Source organism: Syngnathus typhle, unplaced genomic scaffold (genome assembly GCF_033458585.1).
Source record: "Syngnathus typhle isolate RoL2023-S1 ecotype Sweden unplaced genomic scaffold, RoL_Styp_1.0 HiC_scaffold_468, whole genome shotgun sequence".
In the NCBI taxonomy this organism is placed as follows: Eukaryota; Metazoa; Chordata; class Actinopteri; order Syngnathiformes; family Syngnathidae; genus Syngnathus; species Syngnathus typhle.
Window position 1 is genome coordinate 1 of NW_026872369.1, and position 21963 is coordinate 21963.

At 44.9% G+C, this 21963-nt stretch overlaps 1 protein-coding gene across 1 annotated transcript; it reads right to left on the reverse strand.

Moving 5' to 3' along the window:
• Window positions 1-561: 561 nt before the first annotated feature.
• LOC133149773 (src kinase-associated phosphoprotein 1-like) lies at window positions 562-21868 on the reverse strand (the record flags this gene model as incomplete). Its single annotated transcript, XM_061271933.1, has 11 exons — window positions 562-1497; window positions 7855-7961; window positions 8045-8098; window positions 9698-9910; window positions 10628-10691; window positions 10789-10913; window positions 10990-11073; window positions 11216-11296; window positions 21042-21158; window positions 21377-21402; window positions 21739-21868. Coding segments are annotated over 11 exons (1094 nt in total), but the record flags the coding sequence as incomplete, so codon positions are not given.
• Between the last annotated feature and the right edge of the window lie 95 nt (window positions 21869-21963).

The following is a 21963-nucleotide window of genomic DNA, read 5'->3' on the forward strand; positions in this document are numbered from 1 at the left end:
CTGACGCTGACTAAAGACGCTGAGCCGGGGAGTAGCTGCGAGCCAGGGAGTAGTTGCATTGAAACCCTCCTGGAGGTCCACTCTCCTGGCATTGAGGAGGAAGCTCGGTTGGGGGTCCTGGTTAGCAATTCCGATGTGGAGGAGGAGCTTCCGCCTGAGGCGGTCGGATCCAGACAGGAAGCGGTTAGCGAGGAGCTCTCGTCGTCCAACGAGAGCATCGTACAAGTCACCGATGAAGAGGACGAGGTTAACCACGAGCATTTGTTACCAAACGCCTTTCCCAAGATCTCTCCTGAAGATGACGATCGATGGCCGCAGGTGTCCGACGGGACCGTCGTGGACCTCCAAGTGAATGGTCGCGATGACCAGGAGCTGAGTAACTCTTTGGATGTTAGTTTTCCTGAGAACGACTTTAGTGTGCTGGGGTGCAGCTCCGCTCCAGACGTAGCTCACGGAAAACACTCCCAGTTGGAAGACTGAAGATTTTTTTTTTAAAACCTAAAAATGTATAAATGCTTGATGGCAAGTTTCCTCAGTTCTTGCTTATAAGCCTAATACTAATAAATATTTTTGAAAAATTATACGGTTTAGAAATACATCTATGCCATGCCCCTCATTTCTGAATGTCATGTCTCGCTTGGGACCGCAGAGGGCGCTAAAGTTCTCTGGAAGCTTTTAGCTGTGCACCAAATTAAGCAATTCATTCATTTTTGGCCCTTACAAAAAATTGACTGGTCTGTTAGCTCATCATATTTGGACAAATAAGCTTTTACATTCACACTGAAGGGCAATTTATACTTGTCACTTAATCTAATGTGCATGATTTTGTTATGTGGGAGAAAGCCAGAGAAAATCAATGCAAGTACAGGGAACCCAAAATTCACACCTAAGCTGTGCAGTTTAACTTCCACATGTAGTCAATTTTATTGCAGCCACTCAAATATAATTTTTGTCATGTTTAAAAAGGGACAGTTCTAATCTCTCATGCATCAAAAAATGGATTTCAATTAGTCTTAAATATTTTGCTGAAATGTTAATCAGGGAGATTCTCTGATATTTTATTTCCCAATGCACAGTTTTATTTTTATTTTATTAAGTCCGCTGTCAATGTGATCAACACAAATAAACACTTTTTGCTGTTTGAATGCGTCTCCATTGACTCTGCAATCACTTCGAGAAACCCTGCCGCCTTGTGGCCAACATTGAAACCTGCAACTAACATCTCCACCAGACTAAATATTTGGCTGCAATGCATTTTAGTGACTATCTACATTATTTAGTGATCTTTCTAAATAATGCCATTTTATTTAGAGAATAGGGGTGGGAGAAGATCTTTGTGGTGTCTGTTTTTAGAATTAAAGTCACTTTGTTTTGGATTGTGGGTTGCTCCGTACCTGCTGCAGCTCACAGGATATAGGCCTCGTGCAGGAAGTCCTTGGGGACGATACCCACTTTGCCGTTCAGTTCGCCGACCCACCAGCCGTGGATGTTGTACTCCTGGACGCAATGAAACATAACACATATGCCACCGTAAAGATTGGGGATTTCAAAACAATTCCAAATTAAGATAAATAATTACATGATTATTGAAATATCTAAAATATACCAAGAATAAAATTAGAAATACAATATAACATTTTATGACATTAATTAGTTATACAATTATGGTTAGCTAACCAATTATTTCATGATGTGAAGATTACAAAAAATTTACAAGACATCATATCATGATTACAATCAATTATTTATCAATATTAGACAACATTTTAAAATGTTAAATGTACATGTACATTTATTGCACACATTGTTTAATATAAAAACAGTTTATCCTACAAGTAAACTATCATTTTTGTGTTAGTCATAATTAAACTGTAATCAACCAAAAAAGCAAAAACGTCTGTATATTTTTGGAAATTTACAAAATGTCAAACAACTCACCAAGTGTTAAATGAGAATTTTTTTTTTTAACATTTGATCCGATTTATGTGTAATTGCACATCAAAACGCATTGGCCTGTTATTTGCTGTATTAAACTACCATTGCCTTGAGCGGTTAAACAATATATTTGTGCGGCGCAATATGAAGAAAATTAACTTTAAATGAAACAATTTAGCCGCCAGCAGGTGGACAAACAGATGTTAATTGAACTTTGTTTCATTACTGCCGTTGGTGTCGAAGCTGTTTGGGAAGTAGAAGAGGAAATAATCGTATGTGAGCAATGTGAACCAACGTGATTTGTTTTTGTGCTTTTTTTTGTTGTTGAACAACCAATTTTTACGTTGTACGTTTCTCGCCAGCGGACGAACTTTCAGCAAAACTACAGTTGCTAGCGTTGTTCAAATTCCGTTTGGGGCAAAGGGGCTTGGGGGGGGGTCATCGCAGACTTCTCGCAGCGACAAGAGAATTGTATTTATCTGCAGCATCCATCTGTGCAAAACACTCTCAAATTCTCCGCCGGAAAGGTCTTTTGGATTATCGGTGGCGCCATTTTAATACGAGCATCGCGGTATGAGGCGGCGTGGCGGAGCCAATGGCGGCGGGAGTCTGTCAGGCGTGCAGAGTCCATCTTCCAAACGCTCGCGCCGGGTTCATCCAGAGTACACCTGCTGTAATGGCCACATCCCTGAGTGAATTATCCAAATGACAAAAACTACGCGCTCCTCCTTCTGTGTGATGTCCTTTTTTAAGGGGGAAATGGCGGGAGGGCCGAGTTGGGGGCAGAGCAAAGGCTGAGAGAGGGGGCCGGTGATTGAGCAACTCGCTTAACATTGTAAAAATCCACCCGTTACTATCCATCTCAGGGGGCCGCCATTTTGACATTTACGCCACCCCCTGCTGTCGAGTGAAAATGACGTTAAAATGCAAAAGGGTTCAGGTAACGACCGTCACGGCCTACCTGTTTTCCGAATTTGCTCATGTGACATTGGCAAGCTAAGCCCCGAGGCACTGTGATGTCATTTTCTGTCGATGCAAAGTGGCAAAATGGCCGCCCCCCTGTGATGATCTTTTTCTGCTTAATTTATATTCCATGAACGCAATATTAATTGGGGCACACATATTATTTGAAATCATATTTTGGACTGGATTTCCTCTGTAATAAAATTACAATAAAAACTTCAACTGGAGAAGCCAAATGTAAAATGCAATTTTTGGAGGAACCTACATGCTCATCATATCTATTTTATTTGTCATTTTTCAGGGGTCAAGTGGCTTATGTGGGAATTCAGCGGCACCAACAGCGCCGTGCTGCGGCAGTGGCGGCGCGTCAACTAGTTGACCTCCCGGTGACTTCTTCCTCCGCTATCGAGGGAATGGTCTTGCCGCGAGGAGGGAGTTGCCATGGCAACAGCAGCAGTGTGCCCGCCGCCGTCCTTTATTTACCATTCGAGGAAGGGGGGGGGGCGGCAGGATAATGGCGGCGTCCTGATAGGCACATCACTCACCGCCGCCACCTTTCTCGTATTTGCTGCCTTTCCCTATTTGTCTATTAATACGTCACTATTACAGATGTCAAGTTAAAGTTTACAGTTTGCAATATGTATTTTATTTACTGTATGTAAATGATTGAACAATATCTATCTCTAGTATCCATCCATGATATTTAGCGCTATCCATCTTGAGCAATTTTGGCGCTAATAATGGTACATGAGAGGTGCTTGCTGGCCACCAGCTGACTTGAGGCAGGCCTTGGGAGTGATGGAGCGCAGGAAGTCTCTCATTGCCCCGCCGCTGAACCCGCCGCCTAACGCTCCCCCGGCCCCGCCCCTTCCGCCTACCTCCTCTTCCTCCTCGCCTGCGCTAAGATAGACGGCACTTCCTCCATCACGCTAACAAAGAAACATGGAGGAGGCCCGATCGTCTGTAACTTGCAATCAGGTACAATACGGACGCCAACCGACTTGTGTTCCGCAACGAAGATAAAGCGGTCTCTTTGATTGATGGAAAAGTTGCAATTTAGGGGAGAACATATTTACTAATGTTTTATTATGTGTGTTTTAATAAAAATGCTTACCTAAAACTAGGGATGGTTGTACCAGTTTTTTTATTACCAGTTGTCACTCAATTACTTTTGCTACATAAAATCCAACATGATTAAAAACCTGCAATCGAAACCTTTCTTTTTTTTAATTTAAAATTAATAAATGTCTCTGTATAGTAGATGATCAGCGTGTATCAAAAGAGATGAAGAAGCATTTTGGAAATATGAATGCCACTTGTGCACCTCCGCACATCCAAAAGGCCACTTAGCGTCCGTCTTTGTTCCGAGAGGGCTTTTAATTAGTGCCGTGAATCGTTTCGGAAAGACGAAGGAGAGGCTCGGCAAAGATCTCTGCACGACGAGATGAGATGAAAAGAAAAGTGTGCTTTGGGACGATGTGCGGCTGCTTAAGCTAATGGCCATTTAAAGAGCATTTGTGTATGCCACCGAGCGTCTGTAATGATGACGGCTGTTTACGCCCCCCAACCTTTGCGTTCATAATAATTAAGCGGAATGGATCGGGCTATCGGCCGGGCTGAATAATGACGTACTGTAGTTGACCGGATGGTGACCGTTGCCTCCTGCGTGACCCCGGACCCCAGACTCACCCCCTGCTACTCGGGGTGGTAAATAGGATGTCTTGCTTGGTGTCTATGGCCACAATAGCAGCAGGGGTTCTTAAATGGCTGTGTGACAGAGCAGAGGGGTGTGACAGAGTTCACACAAAAGAAGAAAGGGAGTCCTCAGCATCCCTTTTGTCTCCCACTTTTGACTTTTTACGAACCCGGGTTTGATTTTTTGGGGAATCACTTAAAAGATACGCAGGCACGCACTAAGTTGAAAATATTAGAGGTGCAATACATCAATTAATTGAGAGTAGTCGATTACTGATTTGATTAAAAAAAATTCTAATAATCAATTTATCATTTGGAAATGTTGTGTAACTTAAATGTTTTACGTCGTCGCGTCTTTTAATGACGTGATGGAAATTAAAAACATTTATAATTTAAAAATGTAATGTGTGTACTAAAAAAAAAAAAGGAGATACACTGTTCCAAAATCTTGACAAATCAAATTAAGGTTTCAAGGTAGCAACAGCCTTTCAAAGTAGGGTTTCGAAATAGTATTTGTGGCCTGGGTTTGTAATTAAGGTTTCGAATTGTGTTTGAAAGACAATACAAATCTTTGTTTAGGTGCCTATGGCCGTCTTTTTAAGTCACCTTTTTATCCTTTCCGCCATCTTTTCCTCACTTCATTATTCCCATTTGAATATTTTGTTGGAAGGCGCCACGAGGTGTCGCTGCCGTCCACGCTCTTTAGTTTCTTTTGACAAGCGGCTGTACACTTTGGGTCTCGCCCGCCATTGGTCGGCTCCCCTTGCCCCAGGCGGGCTCCGATTGGCCGCCGCTCTGAGGAAGAGGGGAGACATGGCAGCAAAAAAACGGGAGAGGCACAAGAGGCGGGTTTGCGCCATAAATCTCCTCCCAGTCCATCCCGCCGTTCTCCATGAGCGCCCGTGGGAATACTGGAATGTGACAGCTGACCTGTGGAGTCCACGTCGCCGGGCACATAAATTAGAGGGGCAGAATGCGGGGACAAGCTGATGTTGTAGCGAGGGGCACATGTGAAACAACAGCCCTTTAGCCAGTGTTACAAATTCAAGCAATAGCGGAACCGCGTGTAAATCAATAATCAATCGGCGCTGGAGCAGCGGGCTATGGAAACCCACACTTGACGTGAGGGAGGTGGAAAAAAAAAAAACTGGTCACAATATAGATGCGACGAGTCGGCAAAAATCTGCAATTTCTTTGTGAGACGAATGTCATCGACCTACAAGAATAAATCGGCAAAAGATAATGACGATTCTGCATCTGGTGAAAACATTTAGTCAAAATGCTGGGCCTTATATTTTGCATGCATGCTATTGCTACACTGCGGCTACATTTTAAGTTCCTCCCCCCCCCCCCACTTTCGAGTCGCATGCATGGGGAGCGTCGTGGCGCCCGAAAGATGAATTCTCCCCATCTAATGGGATTCGCATGAGTTGTGATCTTCCTAATTTATTTACTTTGTCATTGATATGCGCACACACATACAGTAAAAATGTACGCACTTTACAGTAAGTGAGAGATCAATAATGATGGACGAGGGTCTTGTGTGCAACGGGCACGTTCCGCTCAGTTCACAGCCACATGACACCGCGTGTCCATTCCCCAATGCCGACACTCGGTCTTCGACGCAACACGTTGTTAGCGCCATTGATTTAGCACTTAGCGCGTGTTCTTATTACCTTGTAATTATGCGCCGTGTTGACATAACAGCGCGGACAAGCGGCCCCCCCGCCCGGCACACAATTTATGAGCTTTTATTACACTCATTTCATGTGTGTGGCTCCCAGTTATATAGGCGACAGACTCGAGTCCCAGCCCAAGGCCCGTATTTCACCGCAAGAGGTCAAGGTTCTTCGGATTCCTGCCGTAAAAGTCGACGGCTCGCACAAGACGCGGGGAAGTCCTCCCAGAGGGCTCGTTAAAGTAAATAGGCGATTCCGGGCTATAATCGGCGCGGTGCTATTCAGCCGGGGTGTTATACGAACGTGGGTCATCAAAGCAGACACTTAGGAGTCGACAGGAGATTGTCCGCGTGCAATTTACGACCGCATCTTCCAAAACACGCGCGGAAGTGAACTTTGACTTGAGTTACACCGGCCGTTCGCGGATGCTTTTTACGTCCTTAGAGGGGAAGTCAAGTCATCGGGTTTTCTTACAATATTATGTGTGTTCAAAACGGCATTTTATTTTCCTATCGCTCGAGAGTCATGGCCAAAATGAAATGCATTGTCATTATTCGGCACGTTGAGAGAGACAAATGCGAGGCAGCCCCTTTTGACATTTTCAGCCTATCAGTAGCGCCGGCAAATGTCAAAAGACATTTCATCCATCTGGCGGTGCCAGGAGGAGCTGCCAACTTATTTTCACGTGCCTGCGTGTCAGCCGCAAACATCCTGAAGTGTCTTTAAATGTTGATTAAATGCCGACTCGAGAGACTTTTGCTCAGCTACGCACCGATGCTATTCTCCGACTTTCAAAAGGAGACTTCTCTAACATTTATTTTAAACGACATCAAGACTTTAACCCCTAAAATAAATCTCTGTTATTTTTAAGTTTGTATCGTAGTTTGCGTATTCACTGTGTGTGTGTTTTAATTGTCAATTTTCTGTCAAACATACAAGCTACAATTCACAATACAACATTTCAATTTTAAAAGCAGCAGAAGTAAGGCTTTGATTACCAGAAGGGGGTGCTGCAGGGAGATGCGATAACGGGAAGGAAGACAGAAAGAAGCTGCCGGCAGACTCAATTAAGGCCCGAGATGGCGTCGCCGTAATGAACAACAGCGCCATTACCCAGCGCCGCCGTGGCACTTGGCCATCGTGCCTGTGAGGAGAATGATGCCCCCGCTAAGTTGTCTGAGGCGCACATGCTCTGTGGGGAATGTTACTACCGTAATAAGGTATTCCGCTCCTCTCTAACGGCGAATTTCATAGCTTTCTAACGGAGAATCTGGCTGCTCACTGACAGCGAATGCCGCCGCTAATAGCCGCAGCATGCCGAGCCACACGGCATTGTGTGCCCGGTTTTGACGCGTGATCAACTGTTGGCCACTAGTTTGGTTGCAATTCAAAATGTGACTTTTCATTAGCTTTTTTTTTTTTTTCCATTAGTTTTAACCTCAAAAAACCATTTATGGCTTTTTATTTTTCAATCTTTAAGTTATTTTGTTCAATTTTGTGAATGATAATAACCTTGCTGCTATGGAATCGTGATTGTTGATGAGCTAAATGCTGTTATGCTAAATGTGTAATAAAACACAACCTTGCTGAGGATCCAAATGAGGTCTCCTCTGTGGAAGGACAGCTCGTCTGGCGCGTCACCCTGGCAGTCCCACACAGCCTGGTAGTAGCTGGCAAAATCCAATTCTGCTGAGGACAAAGAGGGGAAATCTGTATTTTTTTATTTTTTATTTTAATAATCAATGAATGAATCAAATATGTGATATTCCCACCTGCTTTATTGGTTGACTCCAAGCAGTCAGCTGGTGGATCTGGAAAGTCCTCATCTAAGTAAATGAAGACCATTTTTATTATGGCAGTCAGTGTTTTGGTTTCATCTCCTCTTTCGAATCAATTGTACAACACTTTTGCTATTGACACTTTATATTGACGGGCAGCATTTCACACGGGCATTAAAAAGACGCGTAAAGTGACGCAGCTCAATGCTAAGATTTGCTGATGCGCATCCATTGAAGAAGACGATAAAAGACTACATCAAATGGATCTGGGGTCCAAGTGAGATTCACGTGAATGCGGCGGAGGATGATTCGTTATTCTCGCCGCAGATTACCCTCCTACGTGATGATCAATATAAGAAAGAGGATGTTGCCGCGCCTTCATAGGCCGAGGGGGCCGGGGGGGGGGGGGCGTGGCGCACCGAGCTGGGACACAGTGATACCGTCGTCGGTCCCGCACATCCATCGTCGACACTTGCGCCATGACAGCCACGCCAGCGCCAGGCAACACTATACGGCTGCCAGCAAGCTGCACCCAAGCTTCCAGGAAGAGAAGGGCGCGCACACACAAACGCAAGCACACACACACGCACTACAATGATTGACACATTTGTCGGTCCAAATGTTCTGCTTGATTTCTTTTTTTTTGCGGTTTGTTTGTCCTGAGTCAGCAACTTCTGCTCCAAACAGAACACTAAATTGAATGAATCTTAAAAACACGGTTCTAATATTGCAGGCTTCTTTAGGGAGTAGTTCAAATGGGACTAAAAATATTGTTCCAACCACAGAAATTATGCTTGGGTTTGATATGGTTCAATACGTTTACATGCAGTTACTACAAATATGGTTATGGCTCGTACTATGATTCTGACATGGTCCTGGTTTATTGCTCCCCCCTGAAAAGCGCTCCAGAAAACGTGCAAAGGCGAAGCCAACAATTGAGGACAATCCTGCAAAAGTAAACTCTTGAGTTACAAAGGCGTGCCGCTTCCATTAGTCTTTGCGATCGGGCCGCATGAAAACAACCATAAATACGAATTAAAGAGAACGTAATGAGCGCGTGCGGGCCGCGAGAGAGCAAAGTGCGCCGCGCGCTGATTGATAAGTGACGGGGTGAGAATGTGAAGGAAAGAGGCCGTCATCCGATCCGCCATCTGTGGTCGGGCCCTGTACCTCCTCCCAGATGGCTTTGAACGGCGGCGTGACACACACAAGACTGATCAGCCTCTCAGCGCAGATTTTGGCAAAGGTAATGTACTCACTGAGTGAAACTGAATCTTGATGTATCTTATTTAATAGAAGCGGTGATGGACGATGGCCCTGAGAAAATCCGATCGCGCCTTTTGTCCTTTTTCTGCCGGACACGAGGCCGCGTGTGCCCTCAGAGAGGACTTGCAGGGACGTTTTCCATCAAATCACCCAAATTTATCCCAGACTTGACATAAAGAGCTCCAACTATTTTAAGCGCCCAGACCGACTTTGACTACTCCCACCAAATTGCTGTTGCTGGGCAGTTTTAACCCAAACTCTACTTTGTGGACGTTGCAAATATGGCTCTAGTGATGGGTCGTAATCTGATTGTGATTTTTTTTTCCTCCTCGATAATTATGTCCAGGCAGGTGTGCAAAAATCTGAGTTGAGACTGCATACCTGGCAGAACCTCGTAAATGTCACTGTCGTCGTCATCGTCATCTTCCTCTCGCCTTCCAGCGCTACTGTGAGACGCCCGGTTTGTGACAGGGGCCGCTGGCCAGGTGGGGGTCGGCCCATTTGTCCCTTCAATGTCGTCATAAGTGGCCTCCTCCTCATCGGGCTCTTCATAATCCTCGTCCTCATCGAATGGAATAGTGCTGGAGTTGAGATCTGATGATAGAAGAATGTTCACAAAAAGAGCTTGTGTTTAGATTTCGGGCTCCATCTGGCTCGGATTATTTCGTCAATGCACACAAAGATGACGAGCGCTTCCAAAAGGTCTCTCAAATGTTCATTAAATTAAATCTACTGTCTGATATATTGTTTATGATCCGCCATATAGAAATATTTGGTCTGATCTGCTATTCTTAAGAAAGAAAGAAATACAGCTGAAGATGTAGTGCAGCTTTTTGAATTGAGGAGGCCCATCCATCATCGGGCTGCTTTTTGTCGTCAAAAAAAAAAAAGGAAGACAAACTGCTGAGTGTTCCGTTAATTCCCGCAAGTGGTGCGGCCCCAGCCCGAGCCTATTTTAGCGTAGACGGGGAGGGCACGGCGGCCCTTCGCTGGCTCCAGATGAACGAGCGGCCTCATTGTGGGCGACGGGGGCCGCTGCAACACGAGGTATCAGGTCCGAGCAGAAATCAATGTCACGGGAGAATAACCAGAACAGCTACAAATCAATTTCCTGTAAGCTGGAATTCAGTAGGAGGGGAACGAGGGGGGGGTCGACATAATGTATGAGATGGAGAATGACATGCAAGTTATGTGCCTTAGTTTGAGAGTTGAGACTACAGATGATTGGTCTCAACATAATTTTTTTTTTTGTACCAAAATTAAACAAATTGATCCCGCCCATCCCTCGGGTGTGTTCCCGAAAGCGCTTACCTTGCAAAACAAAGCTGATGCAGTTGACCCACTCTCGAGCCTCCTGAGGACTGCTGGCCGTGAACTGGTGAGGAAACGGTACTTTATCCAAAATATAGGTCAAGCATATTTCAGTGGCGCCAAGCCCCTACTTTTGCACTTAATTGTCATGTGTTGCCAACCTGGTAAGTTCTCCGTCCAGGAGAAAACAGTTCAAAGCAGGCGTTTCTTTTGGAGTCTTTCCTCAGGTTGTTGACGAGCCGAACGCTGTAGTCGTTGATGTAAAACGAGCCTTTCTGTTGTTTATCTGCAGGGGAAGATGCGGCGAATGAGAGACATGAACCAATTTAGCTCACCCACTGCTTGTGCCTTTGCTAGCCAACCTTTGTCGCTGCCAAAGTAAAAGAAGATGGAATTGTTGAGGACGCACCATCTCTTCTTCCACTCGGAACCAAAGAAGCTGTGATCTGCAGAGGAAGGCAAAAGTCCTCTTAGGGTAATGGCCACCGGAGGGAGTCTAGGTCAAGTCAAATCTCATAAATACGATCAAGTTGAGTTTTAAGCGGTAGCAATGCTTTGTCCACTGGCCCTGACCTCCTTAATTTATACCTCGGCGTTTCTTTTCCAAGTAGCCCTGCTTCAGGATCGTGCCGAGGTCTTGAGCTGCTGTGAGGGGGATGTCCTCAGAATCTGAAAACATAAAAAAAAAGGAATTTGACTTTTTGCCTCAGCCATTTGATGTCGGCGGCATATGTGTCAAAGTTTGATGATTATTTTGAGCCCATTCATCATGGCTTGTAGCTTTTCATTCAGCAGCGGTTCTTTCCAGGATGGGCTTTATTCCCGAGGCGAGTCATCATGGCGATGTAGCCCTCCGCACTATGGATCAAATACATGGCCGCAAGGCTTTGGGGAAAGTGGGATCGATACATTTACAGTGGTGCTGAGCTCTGCAGCCATTCATCTGCTCACGCCGCACCGACTCGGCTCGATTCGTTTGCAAAGTCACATCTTCGATGTTTACATCTGTGACTACTTGACAAAGTCGCTAATAAGTACTTGTTTACATTAGCATCGAAGGGCCGGGAGCGAAAATGTGTACATTGGTGTCTTTTTTCAGCTGGAGGAAAGAAAAAAAATGGTGAAACTGACCCAAGGTGGGCCCCAGGGGTCAGGTTTGTGATGTGTCGTTTCCGCGTGTCAAAAACAAAGTTCAGCTTCCTCCACAATCAAGCCGAGGGGGTAATACAGTGTTAGAGGTGGGAGCATTCGATCCCTAGTGCAGTTGGAACTTTCCGGACGCTCATCGGAGTTTCCGTAACGTCTCCTGCGTTGTACGATTCTGACGGATGAGCGCGTCGCACAGGCGTTAACGAATCGTCCTCCCGCCTTTGTGGATGGACTCACCGCCGACACTATAAATATAGTGGTGGGAGAAGGGGCGGCTTTGTCAAAGAACCCGATTCAGTCCATCATAACAAACGGCGGCCATTACGCTTCCCCACCTCATCTATCCGCCGGCAGCCCGCCTTATAATCCCCTCATCCGTCTGCTAGCTCGCGCTTCATTCGTCTCAAGAGGTCGAGCCCGGCTAATGGCGAAGTAGGTGCAACGTGCTTGAGTCAATAAACATCACACATTTGGGCGCAAAGTACACTCTTAAGTCACCTGACCTCCCGCCGCCTCCCGAAAATGGGATTGTTCTACATGATTCCACAAGGGAGCAGCATCCACAGCACTACGCAACAGGAGCATTAATCAGTTAGCCTAAGGAATGCGAGAAAAACAAATTGGGCCTGATTAAAGAACAAAATGAATCCCACATGGCCCGCGGGCCAGATTTTGTCCACCCCTGCAGTCTAATGCATGTTATTAAGGCCTCATCAAAATCGGCGCGCAGACGGCTGCACTCTTTCATACAAATCATAAATTGCTCGATCAATTATTCAGGCCAATAGCACGACTTCATTTTCATCCCCTTTTGAGTTTTAATTAGCACCATCCACAGCTCGGCTATTGACATTAATTTGATGGCGACGTATCGATCTTTCCCGCATAAACTATTTAGCGGAGCGCAATTAGCCGCAGAGACACGAGAACGGATGCGGCGTGTTCGCTAAATGGAGGTGATGCGGAGTAGCAGCAAAAGGCCTCAAAACATCAAAAATGAACAGCGAGTTTGGATTTGTAGAAATTAGTGAGAATGGAACGGATTAATAGTATTTCCATTCATTTCAATGGTGAAAGATGATTTGAGTAGCATAATTGTGGTCACTATGGATGGATAGTGAGACATTTTCACATTGAGGAGAGTCGGATGGGGCGGCCAGCTGTTTGGCACCTCTCTCATTTGGTTATTCACACCGTCCCAGCGTGACGTTAGCAGCTCAGAAGACTGAAGGCTGATGGATGACAGATGACTGGGGCAGCGGCAGAGAAGCTTAATGACTACTCTCATTAAAATCCACTCCGGTCGAGCTCAAAGTCAATCAGGAATGGAAGGAAATGCTCGGGCGGCGCAGCTAATACGCCGCATTAGAACTAACGGTGGTCATAATGTTGCGTTGATGCCCACCACGACGCGCCGGAGCAGCAGAGATCCAGATGAGTTGATGCAGAAGAATATGGGGAGGCTGCTGCGGCGGGAGTGGAGCGGTACATACGGCAGGTGGTCGTGCTTTGGAAAAGGCCATTTCGCCGTACCGCAGAATACAAATATTGACGTTAAATGCTGTCAGTGTTCTCTATGTTGACGTGTAATATTTAATATGATACACGTTACGGTAATTTTTTTGTTCCATGTCATTCTTTTTACTCATTAGATGATCCCCAGGAGGTCACAAAGCGCAGGTAGGCGTCAAGTTGTCATATGTTTCCTCTCTCCTGTGCTTAGTCCTTGGATGCGAGAGGTATTGTATTGAATGCAGTGTTGAGGGGGGGGGGGGGGGGGGTGACCCCCACGTGAACCCTGCTGATGAGGTGAAACAGAAGGCAGAGAGGGGCGGCTCGGCCCTGAGGGGGGCTGCAGGGAGGAATGCTGCTGATTCCAGGGAGCGAGCGAGCGACCGCAGAGCCTTTCCGATGGCGTCCTTGATTAGGAAAAAGGATTCACTGGGTGGACCTTCACCCGCCCGGTGCTCAATCTGCGCACAGGCCCAGGCCAAATTGACGCATTTTTCCTCATTACGGAAGGGAGGCCTTTGCGGCGCGTCCCTGCAGCGAGCGCGCGCAGACCGACAGGCACTAAGGTTAAGGGCACCGCGTCCTCCCCTTCCCTCCTCCCCTCGGCCTGATTTGATTAGGGCCCAAGTCGTCGATACAAGAGAGCGTGTTTAGAAGCTCCTAATGCACACAAAACATGCGACGCATTACGGCGGGCCTGGGAGATGCCTGCGTCGTCATCTAATCAGCTTTAATGGCACCGGCAATTTAGGATGGGCTTTTTGATCAGGCGCGTCAATAAGATTAAGTCACAAATCTCTGCAGGTAAAAAGCCTTCCAAGGCCCTGATACAAAGGAGAAGTGATTGGGCAATTTTTCCTGGTTCCAGTTTTGATCACAGAAAGTTTTCAGGATTTTTTTTCCCCCAATCGTCATAGTAACACTTTAATATGGGGACTTGACATGGGCCACAATACAGATATGCACACAAGGAATATAAATTTGATATAACGTGCGCAAAAAAACAAACAATTGTGGCCACACAGAAAGCAAATTAAATAGTAAAATCATTACTGAACAGTTATGTGAGCAAATTCAGAAGAAACTAATCATTTTTGCTCTAACTCTGTACTTTCAGAAATTTTGAAAAGAATTATTTCATCTCGACAATGGGATAAAAGAAGATGACACTTCTAACCCGCACACGGCCGACGCGAAGCACACTAAGGGGCTAAATTTACTACGTGACACGGGCTTCCCCCTGGGCAGCTATAAGCGGCGTCGACGGTGACCCTAAATTTCCCTTTTGTAGATTTACTACCACCATTCAAATGCTTAAGTGCAGATACAATGATCCTCTAATCGCAGGGGACGCTTTTCAGCCGCTTGGACGGCCGAGGTGGAAAAAAAAAAAGAATATAAATACTAACAACGGAGGCGTCCGCAGCCCACAAGAGAGGCGTCGGGTGGGCGATAAAAACGGGACACGGGGCCGTCAAAACCAGCCTGGAGGCTAAAACACATTGGAAAAAACCAACACGTTTAAATGTACAGTTATTGCGATTTGTATTTGATTTTATTGCCACTGAAATGGCACTAATACTCAGTACATATTATCTTATTGCTGTTCTTCAGTAATAGGACTGTCATTTTTTTAAACAATTTCCAATAACAGATATATGGCAATATAGTTTTTTAAAGTACTAACATCTGGTGAAAAAAATTCACTTGGGTTAAAAAAAAGTCAGTATTCATTTTTTTAAGGAGATAGAAATTAATTATTGTAATTTGTGTAATTCCAATAATTTCCTCACTCATGTTTTATGTTTACTATCTTTAAACTAAAATGAAAAAGTTGCTAAAATTAGAAGGATATAAATGTGTTATCAGAATTTATATGGTGTGAATTTTCCAGACAGTTCCTATTCATAAATAAAAATAGTTTAATAATAACTGAACAAATTGTTTTCATTAATTTTACCATTAATGTGTTGTTTGTGACTTATGATTAGTTTTGACATGTCAAATTCAAACATGGTATTAAAAATGTAAATGTATTTGAAATTCCATTTTTTGTCATTTTAAAGCATAATGCCCTAAAAAAAAAGAAAATATTTACAAAATTGAATTAAAGATGTAAAAGATCTTAATACATCTACATAAACACACACAAACGCTTAAAGTTAATGTAATTGCCACTGAAGAAACTAGATACATAATAAAAATCAATTCCTAAGAAAAAATGTCTCCATGTTAATGGATCAGAAATTTATCCCAAACACTAATTGTAATTACGCTTGATTGTTACTTGGATAGTTCACACCGTTTAATGTGAGAATCACTAAGTATTACAATTATAAAAAAATACACTTGAAAACAATTCTGAAAATTGAAATACATTCAATTGGGTTTGTTATTCCAGTTCAAATAGGTTTCACTTTCTCTTCAAAACGTTTCGAGGTGAAAAAAGAACCACATGGCTCCTTTAAATAAAGTGCTAACAAACAAGACATTCTCCTATGCCAAAAGAATTCATCTAAACACCGTCCTTTAACTCGAAACGCGAGAGTAAAGAAAACAAAGGCACGACTCCGCTGGCCCACTTGGCTCGGACACGCGGCGCCGACTCTGGCCGGCGGCGTCGAGAGGGATGCATCGTCAACATCCTCCAATAAGTCCACAAGGGCATGTTAATGAGCCTAAAGTGCTCATTAGAGCAACAATTAAACACGAGGATCCCAGAGGCTTAGGGAGTCGGCAAAGTGTGCGCGCGAGCGGGCCGGCGCAAATCTCCCATCTTCATTTATTTCCCTAAGAAATCAGTGAGGCCACCTGGGCTTGGCATCGCAACTCCATTCATCTCCAGAAATGGATTCCAGTGGAGGGCAAAATCAAATTCTCATTAGCAAGGCGGCAGAGAAAGGAGGAGAGAGCGCGCGGGAGGGTACCTGGGAACGCTAACCTCTGCGTGAACCCGCCGCATCTGATAGTTTTGCTATTTGTCTGTGACATTGACAGCTCTGGGGGAGATTAGGACTTCCCACTTTGCATTCTGCCCGCGCGCCGCCTTACAGATGGACTGCAGCACAATTTCCCTCTGCCTTTTTTTTTTTTACTCCCCCCCCCCTGCACCCCCCACCGCAAGCGCTTGGAGAGCGCCGCTCCGGAGGCGAGCGCCGCTTGTAATTAGAACGAGCGCGACAATAAAACAAAAGCAAACGAGGACCGAGGCTGCGTGAGACAAACGGGGAGGATGCAACCGCTGCACAGCGGTTGTGAGTTGGGGTTGGGGGTGATGGCAGGGGAGTGGGGGGGTTACCATGAGATGAGAGTGATGAATGCCCTTTGGTTAAATACGTCCAAATCCCCCCTTCAAGCCGCTCTCGTCTTGCCAGCCAGTGTGAATGAGTGTGTGTGAGATAGGGAGAGAGCGAGCGAGCGAGAGAGAGAGCGCAAGATTAATAGTGTAAACAGAGAAGGAGAGAGAGAGAGAGAGAGAGAGAGAGAAAGAGGGGGGGTGTGTGAAGAGAAGACTATCAGCATCTGCAGCAACAGCAGCACAGTAGCCCTCGGGGGAACGCGGTGAACTTTTGAACCCTGATGGCGAACAGTCGCAGCGATGCAAAGCGCTTGTCGCCGCCTCGTAATGGCCGCTCGCCCGAACGCGGCGCGGAGGGGAACGAGCCGGCGTGGAGGTCATTAGCATAGTTGTTGCCTCGGTCGTAAACGAGCTGCCGCCAAACGTGGCCAGAGCTGCCATCGAGTCGCAAACTCACAGCGGAAGCCGACGCCGGACGTAGGCACCTCACAGGGGTTGAGTGAAGTTCAAAAGTTGAAAAGGTTGCTTGGATATAAAGACAGAGAAAGAGACGCCTCATTGAACAGCTATCGGATGCGAGCCAATTAGCTAATTTAGGATTTTTGTTATACACTTGAGGTTTCGCTAACGCTGGGAAGCTCTTAAATAACACGCGACAAATAATCTTTTCTTTTTTGTGACTAGACAAGCAATTTTTATAAAAATGGGCCCTGTGCACAATTGAGAGCAAAAAAACTATCAGACAATCTCACACAAAGTTCACCGTGACCAGTTGGCATGGAGAAGCTTGCTGATGGAGAACATTTCGCTTTCGAGCGCACCGGCCCTCGTAACGCCGTTCCAAACTGACACCCTTTAGATTTAATATTCCATTCGCCAGCTCGGTGCAATAATGTTGTTACTGCAGATTGGCCGCTCGTATTCAAATGAGCAAGCCGTGAAACATCGCTTCGCGCTGGTTATATTGCCGCTCAACTCCTCTGCCAATACTGTAATTGCTGGAGGAAAGCTTGGCGTTGCTTAAAGAGGCGTCAAACACACCTGCCCTTACCCGCTCGCCAAATATATGACGTTAGAGCTCTTAACACACTATTGCCGAATTGCTGAGGCAAGTCGGGTAAGAGTAAAAGACAATTACAAGGTACAGTTTAGCAACACCCAAGACGTCAAAGGATTATTTTTAGAACAGGCCCACAGGCTACTCATGAGGGTTAATTGGTTGGTGACCCCTGATTAATTGCATATCAATTAAAATGGAATCGTAAAGTCATTCTTTTTATTTTCAATTTTTAATTTCATTGATGAGCTAGAATTGTCATGTTATTAGATTATCTCCTCCAGTCTAGTAAGTGTTGATTGGAAATATAAGAAAATGGTAAAATGAAATTTCTATTTCAAAATATTACAATTGAAAATGAATAAATTGCACATTTATAAATCATTATTTCATCAAAAATTAAATATTGTACATTTTGTTTGTTTTTTAAACTGACCAGGCTCATCAGTCTAGTTCCTATTTGTGTTTGTGTGTGTCTATGCGTGCTTGTGTGTGTCTTGTTTCATAGGACAAAACATTGTGCCTCTGTTTTTATGTATTTAGATGTGCAGGAATGTGATGCATGCAAAAAGGAGGGGCTTGCACGTGTGTGTATGTGTGCGGGTGAAAAATGGTGCACGGTGCATGAGTCCCAAATAGCCGAGCGCGAGGTGGAGGGCACGGTCTGCGTCAGACGAGGCCGCGGCGAGGACGCAGGCGAGCTGAGGGGTCAGCGGTGCGGTCAACGGGTGAAACTCAGTTCACATTAGCATGCAGACAGCCGACCAAACAATGGAGCCTCCATCTGTTCCCGTCAGCCATTACAAATCTGGTGTCAGCCGCTCCGACGAAGACAAGGGCCCGCCGCATCTCATCAAACCGAGGCGTAGAAAACGCAGCCGCCCGCTTGCCACTCGCTCACTCTCCGGTTCGGAACGAGAGACCGGCAATTGCCCGGGTTGATGCATCCTTGTCCTTGAGGAACTCGCAAATACGATAAGATCATCGCGCTTCAATAACAAATAAATACAACTAACAATAATAAACAAAGTGAATCAATAAAAAATAAATCCAATCTGAAAATAATAGATTTTTGGATAATCGATTAGTCGTCAATTACCCGTTGCACCTCCATTTGCTCGTATCAATTCTGCGGAATGCACTCAGTTTAAAACAACCTAATGTTATTAGAATTTATCGATTTGGTCAATATTTATTACAGATGCTAATCTATCTGACCCAGTAAGCTCGAATTGCAATGACGTAATAAGCGTGTGTTTCAAAATTATTTTTCATCCGACTGATGAGTGAATTATATAGTCTGCTACATAAAAATCTCTATATAGTGATTAAAGAGTAGAAAATGAGTGAAGGATTCCACCCACAGCCAAGAATACAACCACGACTAATTCTACTCCAATCAAATCCATCCCCAGGGAATTTAAATGAGCACTGCCTGACGTATGATGTCACTGATTTTCATTAAGCGTTTTTTTTTTTTTCTAAACCCCCCTGCAAGAAAGTGCGCCCGGTGAACACAGGTTGAACTTTGAACTCCGCATGCCCTTTGGCTGAGGACACAAGCCATTCACTACGCTAACACCATCATGAGAAAAAAAAGCACACAGCGCCGGAGGCTCCTCTCAGGGAAGCAAAGGTTGCGCTTGTTAATGCCACGCTAAAATGTTTACGTTTCAAGTCCAGCTATCTGATGATGTTTGATTTGGGCTAAATTGCACATTGGAGGCGTAATTGGCTATCGCTCACATTTAACATTGACGAGAAAAAAAGAAAAAGAAAAAAAAAAAGCATTTCCAGCAAGGTTTTATAATGTGTACGTCAAAGATCGGAAAACATTTGAAAGTGAATCCTTCGAGAGCATTTAAAGGCATTTTAAAGCAAGTCCATCAATTTTCTATTGTACTTGTCCTTATTAGGGTCACGAGCGAGCCGGAGCCCATCGCAGCTGACTTTGGCTCTAGGGATGAACTATTAAATCAAATTCAAATTGAAATGTAATAGAATACAATTTTGAACTAAGAGAGACTGAAATTTTGAAGAAAAAAAAAAAAAGGGGGGGGATTTCCTATTTGCTAGCAGGCTGGAATTTTTTCAGTGTATACTGTACACGTTTGCTTTTATTATATTTAATATAATTATTTACAGTACACAAGTCAAACTGTTTGGTAAGTTCCCAACTCTAATTGAAAAAGATTGTCTTATGCCTGGTTCATTTGCCTTTATTTTAGCATATACCTAACGTGACATAAAACCAAAGACTTTTATATAATATAATTGTGATTATTATAATACTGATGAATGTATTGCTTGTGTTACTTCAAAAATATACGAGAAAAAAAATAATAATCGGATGTCGCAAATGCAATATTGAGTGCGATGAAATTATTTGCCTAACTGGAGACTTTGTGTCTTTTAGTAACCTAACGTGCATGTTTTTACGACATGGGAAGAAGCTGGAGAACGTGCAAGCTACACACCAGGAAGGCCAGAGTCCACATTCGAACCCAAAGCCTCTGCAGATGCCAAAACCGCTCGTCCACCGCGCTGCCAATTTTAAAGGAAGTTTGTAAAGTAAAAAAAACATTTATAATTATGATCATCCCGCCATCTGCTCCACTCTCCCCGCCTCGCAGAGACGCAAGACTTCACGTAGCCATATTTGACGACAACCAGCTGGCATTAATGAGCAGTGCGCTAAAACCACCGTAAACATTTTCCCCCCGCACGCACGGAATCGTCTACATGTGCTCCCCGAAATAAATAAATATAAAAGAAATGGGCACCAGACGCGCCCGAGTCAATAATGCCCACCTGCGGCATGTCAAGGGCGATTAGCTGGCGCGGCGAGTCGGGAATACAAAAATTCTGACGAGGAGGGAGGCTGGAAGATGGAGGGGAAGATTGATAAAGCCAGAGAGGGCCAGGACACACATGGCCCCTCAGGTACAGTGTTGTATTTCAAACCCGCTTGTGAAAGAATAGAGGGGCCGGGGCTCAATCAATCACGACAGCAGCCCGCAGCTACACAGCCTTCTCGGCCGCGCGGGCTGCCGACAGCACCCAACGGTCACCGGGGGGCGCTCTAGCTCACCAATCGGCCCTGTGAGGAAGCGGCAGAAAGCCCACCTGCTCACTGGCCAATGATGGAGAGAAGGGGCTGGGGGGGGTCTTTAGAGGGAGGAGTCAGTGATGTCATGGACGTATGGCGTGATCTGTTTTCTCAAATTAGGACAACAATGTGTGCTTCCTGTGGAGTGAAGAGGCCATCTGAGAGGGTGTTAAAAGTGCGGCAGGGCAGCTTTCTCCAAGGAAACCAACGATAACTCTTCCTTTTAATTGCCTCGCTCGATCAACAGAACACACGCACACAGAAGGAAAGTGAGACAGTGGGCACTCACACTCAATGGGCCCGTCGTCCTGGTTGTCAGAAGCCAGTGAGGCGTCGTCCGACGGTGCAGAGCGACCCAGGCTGGAGCTGCGGTTGTCGTCAGAACCGTCTTCCTCCCTCGAGTCGGCTGAATGAAGCGGCGGATGAAATGATTGCAGTCAAGCACAGTAGCGGAGCTCAAGTAAAAGTACGACTGTAAAATAAATACACCAATACTACAAATACCAATGTCTGATCTTCTCATCTCAGTGAGGCTAACAAACATTCACCCCACCCCACCAGGTTGTTGCAAATGGCGTGTGCACACAAAGGTCATGTGTTAGACATGCAGGGAATGATACTTACGGAGGAAAGGGAATTCCTGAGGGTTTCTAGAAAAAGGAAAAAAAAAACGTTCAAGTTTCTCTGGTACCACGTTATGTCACTATGGCATCCACAAATTGAATCAAATTAAAAGGAAATGATAAGAAAAAGGTTCTCTCGTAAAAACTGATAACAGCAATAAGCAACGAAACCATTAGACTCAATGAGTTCATCTGAATGCAGCAAACTGTGTTTAAGGCAATTACAGCACCAATTAGAGTTCTTGTTCAGTATTAGCAACAAACATTAGATAATTGGGCCATGAAATTACACTCTGACGCTTGAGTGGACCTTTCAGAAAGAAAGAAAAAAAATATCGAAACACGGATGATGTCAACTCTTACCTCACGTGCACCACCCTGAAATTATTCAGTAAGACTTTGCGGGTCTCGGACGCATTTTCACTCAGCCGCTCGTCCTCGAGTATCTCGGATACAAACAGCTCACAGTCTGAATACAAATAAAACAAAATGTCTCACTTGTTAGAATAGTGGCGAGTACTCAATAGACCTTAGCTCCATTAGGAAAATGAGTGAATGGTGCTTTAGTGTGTTCAAATTTGGAACAAG